Raw genomic sequence first — 9558 nt, forward strand, 5'->3', positions numbered from 1 at the left:
AGAGAACTTGATAGACATAGCATGTACAGGTTGATATTATTTTGCACAGTTATGACGTATTCTTAAAATAGTTACACCCAATTTTGTACTACAGTTTATTCGCTATATCAATATAAAAAAAATGGTTCACCAAACAAAAAATCAAAGCCATGTCCTTGCTCCTACTTCTTGGACTCAATGCAATAGATAATATTACTAAATAAGAAGAGGAAAACAATCTAGGAGGACTTACCAAATAAGGCTCTTAGTGTAATACCAAGAAAATTATCATGGCTTATGCTAACTGTAGAACATAAAAAATTCCGTCCTAATTGGTTTTCATCCTAGGTGGATCCATTTCATTCTCACACACTATTCCATCTAGTATTATTAATATTATTATTATTTAATATTATCATTAATTCATTAGAACCATTATCATTTAGCCATTATTAATTTTATTCCTATTATTATAATTTCATGCATCCATTTATCTATTTAACAATATTATTTATCATTATTAATATTATTATCATTTACCATTTAGCATCTATATATTTAATAATAATAATATTATTATTCATCCATCTTCATAAACATGTGCATAGGCATTCACATCATTCATTTATGCTTTCTCCTTTATCCATTTGAATTCACCTCACACATGTGGGATCAAACTCTCAAGTCCTATTATTTATCCCACATTCATCTCGTAACCTGGATTCACCCGGAGGCTGCCTATTTAAGAAGAGGCCCTCTCCCATTTTGTGACACGTGACTTTGGCATCCAAAATTAGTTATTGTGCACCCATATTCTTGGATTGTGCATTCATCTTACTTTCATTTTGACATATCTTATTTTTCATAGTCCATTACTTCATAGCTTCTTGTGTTAAGTGCTTCTGAGAGCACCCATCTACAAAATAAGACCTTGAAGGATAGGATAGCAATGGGGATTAATGTCGGTTTCGCTTGCATGTGTTTTTGTCTAGCATAGTTTTATTTGTATGATTTGCGTGTATGTTTACCAGGTTACCTCCATTGTTGATGTTGGAAGCTCTGAAATCTGAGATTCAGTAACTCACTTCCCTCATCTACACTAACAATGAAAACATTTATATAATTTTTAACGCTCTAAAGCACCTCCTAAATGCTTATGCCAATACAAGAATCAACCACATATCTCTAATAAGTCCTCTAGTTGGATGTCACTCCCTCTCCTTTTATCTATTGATCAATCTCTCCCATCTCTATATCTTTCTATCCATATCAAGCGCTCTCTCTCTCTATTTTTAATTTTATCTCTCTCTATTCATCTCTCCTCTCTCTCTTTATCTCTCCATATCTCTCTCCTTCTCTCCATCTTCCTATCCTCTATATCCATATCTATCTCTTTACTCCTCTCCCTTGCTATCCCCACTCTATCTCTCCTCAATTTATCCCTATCCCTATCTCTACCTCTCTCTCACTCTCACCCTATTTGCAAAGATAACATGAACATGTTGGTAATGGAACATGATTATGTTCTTGATTCAAAGGTTTTGTTTCAATTATGATTGGATCCTTCTAAGTGAATGCATAGTTGAATTGAAGCTACCACTTCTCCATTCAAACCTTTGCTCTATAAACAACATCATTTTCTCAATGGCCTACCAATTGACATCATGTACTACACAAATTAATTTCAAAAAATGGATCAAATATTTCCCGAACTAACCTTCCACCCCTCTTGGAATATCCATTGCACTCCAAGATGAAATTGCTAGTACTAAATATTAATTATATATTTATATAGTATTTTTAATTTTATATTTTTTGTATATATTTGTTTTTTGTTTTTTTTCCTTTCTTAATATGTTTACACCTTCATTCTAAAGTAGTAACAAAAGTAAAAGCCAACAATAAACAAAGTATATAATATAGACTTATTTTCAAATATTTAATTTCATATTGGATTTGATTTATTATTTTATTTCTACCATTTAAGCATGTTTCCATTTAAAATATTTAGTTATTTCATATTGGATTTGATTTGGTTTTAATGATTACAACTTTCTAATTTTGTTGCCATATAGCTAAGTCTACAACTTTCTAATTTTTAGAAGTAAAAGATATCTATTAGCTTATCTTATATAAATTAATTATAAGACATATATATTACTTATTTAAGAATAATAGTCATCCAAATTGAGTCACCAAATGAAAAATCAAAGCCAAGTCCTTGCCCCTACTTCTTGGACTCACTCCAATAGATAATCTCACTAAATAAGAAGAGGAAAACAATTCTCTCTCTCTTTCTCTGTCTCTGTCTCTCTGTCTCTGTCTCTGTCTCTCTCTCTCTCTCTGTCTCTGTCTCTCTGTCTCTCTTTTATCTCTATTTATTCATCTCTCCCCTCTCTCTTTATCTCTCCATATCTCTCTCCTTCTCTTCATATTCCTCTCCTCCATATCCATATCTATCTCTTTACTCCTTTCTCTTGCTATCCCCACTCTATCTCTCCTCAATCTATCCCTCTCTACCTCTCTCTCACTCTCACCCTATTTGCAAATATGACATGAACATGTTGGTAATGGAACATGATTATCTTCTTGATTCAAAGGTTTTGTTTCAATTATGATTGGATCTTTCTAAGTGAATGGATAGTTGATTTGAAGCTACCACTTCTCCATTGAGACCTTTGTTGTACAAACAACATCATTTTCTAAATGGCCTACCAATTGACATCATGTAGTACACAAATTTATGCAAAAAAATGGATCAAATATTTCCCGAACTAAACTTCCACCCCTCTTTGGCATACCCATTGCACTCCAAGATGCAATTGCTAGTACTAAATATTATATATTTATATAGTATTTTTAATTTTATACTTTTTGTATATATTTGTTTGTTTTGTTTTTTCCTTTCTTAATACGTTTATACCTGCATTCTAAAATAGTAACAAAAACAAAAAGCCAACGATAAACAAAGTATATAATATAGACTTATTTTAAAATATTCAATTTCATATTGGATTTGATTTGGTTTTAATGATTACAACTTTCTAATTTTGTTGCCTTATAGCTAAGTTGCAACTTTCTAATTTTTAAAAGTAAAATATATCTATTAGCTTATCTTATATAAATTAATTATAAGACATATATATTACTTATTTAAGAATAATAGTCATCTAGATTGAGTCAACTTCTATCTTTAATAAAATATCATTATATATATATATATATATATATATATATATATATATATATATATATATATCTTGATAGAATGTGTTGTTTATATATCTTGATAAGATGAGTTTAAACAACATACTCTTAAGCTTTGACTTGATTCACATCTTATTTCAATAAAAATAATGTATTAATATGATTTAAGATAAACCATATAGCCAAATCAAAAGAAAAGAATGTATAATATAAAAAAAAAATCATCTGCATCAAAATTTAAAAATATATATATATATATATATATACAATTTGACAATTAAGAGGAAACGAATAGTATTAATCTCCCTGATAAGGATTCAAAACGTCATCAGGTCATTGCAACGTTTTGCTCCAAATTTTTTTTTCTATTTATATACAACCATAAATTCTATAACGCTTTGTATATTCTTGATTAGGCGAATAACAAGTTGAAAGAATGGCACGGGGAACTCTGGAGGTTTTACTGGTGAACGCTGAGGATCTGAGCGACAACGATGTTTTCTGTATCTTGTTTTTCCCTCCCTTATATGTTTTTTACTCTCCTTTTAGGGCATACGTCATTCAGCATTTAATTGAAGGATGTGAATGTTACAATTTTAAAATCTACATTGGCTGATAAAGTAGAGGTGGGTACACTTGCAGGTAAGATGAATCCTTATTGCATTGTTAAATGCAGAAACGAGGAGAAAAGGAGCAGCACTGCATCCAGTAAGGAATTCTCTTTTTTTTGTTTTTTCTCTTCGGACACTTTATTCTTAAATGAAAGAATTAATATTTGATGGGATTTCAAAAGTGAAGTCTTAATATGTATCACTATATTGATATGAATTGCCTTTCATTCAAATGTCAGATAAATCTAGAAAAATGACATCTATGATCATTGTCTGCATGTATCATTATAATTTCTATTGATATGAATTGTTGTCTATTCAAGTGTGATAAATCTAGAAAAATTGCATCAATGATCATTATCTGCATGTATCAGTATAATTTCTATTGATATGAATTGTCCTCCATTCAAATGTCATAAATCTAGAAAAATCGCATCTATGACCATTATCTGCATGCATCACTATAATTTTTACGGATATGAATCATCCTTCATTCAAATGTAATAAATCTAGAAAAATCGCATCTATGACCGTCATCTACATGCATCATTTTTAACTTTTATCCATATAAATTGCCCTCCATTCAAATGTGTTAAATCTAGAAAAATCGCATCTATGACCATCAATTGCATGCATCATCATAATTTATATCAATATGAAGTGTCCTCCATTCAAATGACATAAATCTAGAAAAATCACATCTATGACCATTATATGCCTGTATCATTATAACTTCTATCCATATGAATTTTCCTCAGTTCAAATGCTGCAAATCTAGAAAAATCACATCTATGACCATCATTTGCATGCATCATTATAACTTCTATCAATGTAAATTGTCCTCCATTTAAATGTCGAAAAATCACATTTATGACCATCATTTGCATGCATCATTATAATTTCTATGGATATAAATTGCCCTTCATTCAAATACAATAAATTAAAAAAAAATCAAACAAATTTAAAAAATTCAAACCTACAACTATCATTATATGTGCTTCCTGGACTTGATCATTCAATTTACCCACAAGAACATTTTTCTTATATTGCTATAGATTGTTCTTATGAACAGAAATTAGTATTTCGTTCAATTTACCCACAAATTTTATTCTCTTGTATTGCTATGGGGTGAAAGAAAAGACTTATTAGAAGATATTGTTGCAGGAGGGGGCACAGAGCCAGTTTGGAACGAGGCATTTATTTTCGACATATCAGAAGGTGACTACGACGTTAACATCAGAATAATAGACCAAGATAAATTCAGCTCTGATGACTTTGTTGGAGAAGTAAAGTAAGATTTTTTTTTTTTTTTAAAGTCAAGCTTTTGTATCATCTATTTGATTTCTTTTCAAGGTGAATAAATGTTAGATCTATCTGCAAGGTGAACAAATGTTAATATAAAATATATAGATAAAATTTAAGTCTCTTAGCAAAAATTATGGTTAACATTTTTTATTTAATTTGATTTTGTTTTTGAGATGCAGTATTCCATTGGAGGCAGTGTTTGAGAATGGAATCATACCTCCTAGTCAGTACAGGGTTGTACTTATGGACAAGACATACTCTGGCCAGATTAAAGTGGCCCTCAAATTCACTCCCAAGGCTGTAGATGTTTCTCATCTTTATCGTCTCTAATTCCTCTCTGGAAAAATTAGGGCATTCAGAACTCAATAAGAAAAGCTCCTGTGTTTGAAATGGGAGGGAATGGAATCATTTAGGATAATCTACATTTTATAATAAAACAGAAGTTTATAAATTACTATTGAGAAAATGAAATGAAAATATATTATTTATTGGTAAAATTAATTATGCCTAGAGACATCTACAATGACATACAAATAACCTTAAACAAAAAAAAATTATTTTGAATAAATTTGACATAACAGGTAAATGCATGCATGTTTTAGTTTCTCTACAAGTATTCTTTTATTACTCTGAATAAAATAGAATCATTGCCAGTTGTCTCTGAGTATATGAAACTGTTACATCTTTAATGAGAGTGAAAGAGTTCAGCTCCATGTCCTCCTTGACAACTAATAAACATGCAAGACACTTATGTGATATCTCTGGGTATTATTTAACGTATATTTTTTTAAGAATAGTATTGAAGGATAATGAAACTAAAAGTGAAATAATTATTTTTTATGGATGGTAATAGTTTTTTTTTTCAATTGTGATTTGGATTCATATTGTATAGATGTCTACAACATGATAATGTTGATATAGCTATTAGTTATTTGTTTTTTTGTTAAGGTAAGAAGGGTAAGGAGGATTTTGAAAGGGCCCTCAATCTTTTACAAACTAAAAGATGTATCATGAAGTCAAGCAAAACACTAAGAGACAACAAAGGGATAACAAAAATAGAAAAGAAACTTAAAACACTTCAAGATAGCAAAACTAGAACATAAAATAACCATAGGCAGCTCAAATTAGGATGGTTTAAAAAAGTGCTCCAAAGCAACTTGTTTTCACAAAATACTAGGATCCTTTTCCCCTAATCTCCTTTTCTTGAGACTAGAGGAACACAAAGTAACATTACTATCTTCACCTTCAGACTTCGGGAAGAGATGTCCATCTTCGAGCAATCTATAGCAGCAAAGTCCTTTTTGTTTCAATCTTTTTTTTCTTGGGACAAGGGGAACCACTGGCTACATCCATCTTTAAACACTCTTTCATGACATTTGTTATATTATATTCTTTGTGAATCTCTTCATCTCAAGAAGAAGATGGTAAACTGCAACATAAAAAAGGGTAAACTAATGTTGTCACATAGGGGACCTCATTCACAACATAAATTGATGTAGAGGGGTTGCTCACTCCTACCAGTTTAGCTAATTCTTGATGTCTGTCTAGGCAGTCTCTTGAACCATTTGATGGTTCCACTCTTCCCAACCTTCCAAAGGTTGCAGGGCCCACCCTTAATGATCTTCCTAAGGTCCTTAGACTAAGGTGACCTCCTCTTGTTTAGTGAGTGTCCAACACTCCTTAATTGAGACTTTCCTACTACATACCTTCTCACACTTTCACCAAGAGCCAACCCCCTCTACCTTAGGATCTTCTCTCACACATTCCCAACTCACATAGGGTTGAATTGCTGTTGTTTCCTAACCCTATATCTTCAACTAGGACTTTGCAAATTACCGGTTCCAAGCTTAAAGACCAATTTGCACTTTTAGGCCTACTAGGAGACCTAGTCCAATTAGCCCTACCGGTGAGGTATTTTGCACTTATATGCCTGAAGTCCTACACAATGGTATGAACTCTTTATCTTTTCGGATACCCTTTTGGAAGTTTCATACAATATCTCAGAATTGGATCCGGGTTTGGTTGCTAACTATCCTAACCCTTTTTAGGCCTAATTCCTCCTTTTAAGCCTACAAAATAGGGTCTTGCTCAAATGCCTTCACCAGTCCGATTGCTCAAGGATTTTGATGATTGTTTTGGGTCTGTACACCCATGAGGATGTGGTGCACGAGCACCTCATCGAAAAGCTATTCATGACCTTGATGATGAAGACTATGATCATTAGGATGTGTTAGTGTGTCTTATGTTTCATGTATGCAAATAAACCCCACCATTTAAGCCCATGTCACCAATTAGGCAATTTGAGAAGCCAATTGGGACAATGTAGTAAAGAGGGGTAGTAGATGGTTTAGATTCATGTTTAATAGATTTTAGACATGATTTATGTGTGTTTGGTTGGTCCATGTGTGTGGCCTAACCTTAGGAAGTATGACAATTTTTTGTGCAAAATTGCAAAAATGCAACTTTTGAGTGCAAAAGTGCAACTTTTTGTAATTCGGTTGGGGAAGCCTTTCAATAGCTCCAACCTACTCCAAATTTGGTAGGAAAATATTGGAGAGTTTTATAAGCCTTGTGGGCGTGATTACCAAGGTTTTTGTGATTGAAGTTGGAGTTTGAGAGTTAGTAATACTCAAAATAGTACAGTTTTCCCAGAAATTCTGAGTTTGCAGGTGTTGTACGTGACTATATAGATTGAATTGAATCCCACCATCCATGAATTAGATAGGAGGATGAACTAGTTTTCTTTTGGTGGTGTTCTAAGGTCTTAATTGTTTGGGACTAGAGAGAAACCTTCATTCTACTGACTGTAACCCGAAAATTTAGGGCTTGGAGAGGGTTTTGAACCAAAATGGCTTTATCTTGCACTCCGGTCCATTAGAAGAAACTTCCTTTGGAGGGATGTAGGATAAGCCTTTTTATTTTAGTGTTTTCATGTTTTGTTGCAAGGAAGATTTTGTTGTGTGGAGAAATAAACAGATTTAGGTAGGCATCTCTATGTGACTACCTAGGACAAGTTTTAGGACAGTCATCATAAATTGTCTTAGCGATGGATTCCAGGAATGAAACCCTTTAATTAGAAGTTTCTCACTACCCCCCACATGCCCATTAAGTTATTTTTTCATTTGGTCTACCGGAAAGGGTAGTTGCTTTGGAAAAAAGGGCTAGTTGCCCCTCTTAGGTCTCTTAGCCTCTAAAGGAGAAGACCTTATATTTATAGATATGACCAAACAATTTTGGGGATTAGTATATCTTCCAAAAGGGTTCCCGAAATGCTAATTTTTTTGTATGGGTGTGTGGAATATTTTTGAGTTAAGACCAAAACACTGGTCTAGAAGGGCTACTAGCCGAAGGGGTAGGTTTACAAAGGAGGTATAAGGATTTGATGCCCAAGATCAAACCCAGTGCTTGAAAGAGGTCTTAGATGTGGGGTGTTGACCAAATTTCAAATCCCAAGGAGTGGGGATCATTGGTAAAGCCTGTTTGAAGATTTGAAGCCTTTTACTCATCTTGAGTAGGCCTAAGACTAGGGAATGTGTGTGTAGTTTCATCCAAGGTATAGAGTGCTTCCTTGTAGGGCCCTTATGAGTAGTTGAAGGGTCACTAGCCTAACTTGAATTGGGATTTCTATTAGAAGTTTTGGGTAGGCCTCTGCATCAAGTGGTATCAGATAAAATGAGTGTTCTTTGGAAGAGAAGAAGAAGGAAAGATGTCAAAAGAAGAAGGATCCCATGAGGCACCTTCCAGAATGAGAAATGCATAATTGAATGTTCTGGTAAAGAAGTAGATGGCAAAGAGCAGGGCAGTCAGGGCTGAGAATCAGGCCTTGAGAAATGGGATGGGCCAGTTAAAGGACAGAGTGGAGAAGAAGAGGAGATCTCTATGTAGGAAGAAATAGAGGTACCTGTAGACCAGAGACCCTTGATGAGTGTCCTCAAGTCCATGGAGAGAAGGGCAATGGATGTGAAGATAGATCTGCCAGTATTTGCAGGCAAGATGGAGCCTGACACTGTGATGGAGTGGATAGATCCTTGGACAATTTTTTTTGAAAGTGAAGACATACCAGACCACTAGAGGGTGAAGAGGGCCCAATCCAAAGTGAAAGGGGCTGCACTAACTTGGTGGACTTTCATACAAGATGAGAGGGTGAAAGAGAGAAAGAGAAGAGTAGCTACATGGAAGAAGATGATTACTTTGGTGAAAGAAGCATATGTCCCAATGGGTTACAATATCCAATTGCATAGGAGGAGGCAGAATTTGAAACAAAAGGAGATGGATGTGAGTTAGTATACCGAGGATTTCATGAAGTTATGTGTTAGGACTAAGGTGAAAGAGAGTGAAGATGAGAAGGTGGCAAGGTATCTCAATGGGTTGAGGTTTACAATCCAAGAAGACTTGAATCTCCACACCTCGGAGATAGTCCAAAAGTGCTTTCAATTGGCACTCAAGGTGGAGGAGA

General features: G+C 33.7%; 1 protein-coding gene across 1 annotated transcript; it reads left to right on the forward strand.

Annotated features, from left to right (window-relative positions):
* The first annotated feature begins 3622 nt into the window (after nucleotides 1-3622).
* Nucleotides 3623-5432, forward strand: LOC131056119 (elicitor-responsive protein 3-like). The gene is made up of 4 exons (XM_057990470.1): nucleotides 3623-3689; nucleotides 3829-3894; nucleotides 4938-5088; nucleotides 5282-5432. Exons 1-4 carry the CDS (start codon nucleotides 3623-3625, stop codon nucleotides 5430-5432), a joined length of 435 nt encoding a protein of 144 aa, XP_057846453.1.
* The last annotated feature ends 4126 nt before the right edge of the window (nucleotides 5433-9558 follow it).

Source organism: Cryptomeria japonica, chromosome 8 (assembly GCF_030272615.1).
Source record: "Cryptomeria japonica chromosome 8, Sugi_1.0, whole genome shotgun sequence".
NCBI lineage: Eukaryota > Viridiplantae > Streptophyta > Pinopsida > Cupressales > Cupressaceae > Cryptomeria > Cryptomeria japonica.

Excerpts from the sequence above, each read along its gene's own strand:
- LOC131056119 (XM_057990470.1), top strand. The coding sequence starts at position 3,623 with ATGGCACGGGGAACTCTGGAGGTTTTACTGGTGAACGCTGAGGATCTG. Across the intron at positions 3,895-4,937 it reads AAGGAGCAGCACTGCATCCA|ACTTATTAGAAGATATTGTT; the intron begins GTAAGGAATTCT and ends GTGAAAGAAAAG. Across the intron at positions 5,089-5,281 it reads GACTTTGTTGGAGAAGTAAA|TATTCCATTGGAGGCAGTGT; the intron begins GTAAGATTTTTT and ends TTTGAGATGCAG.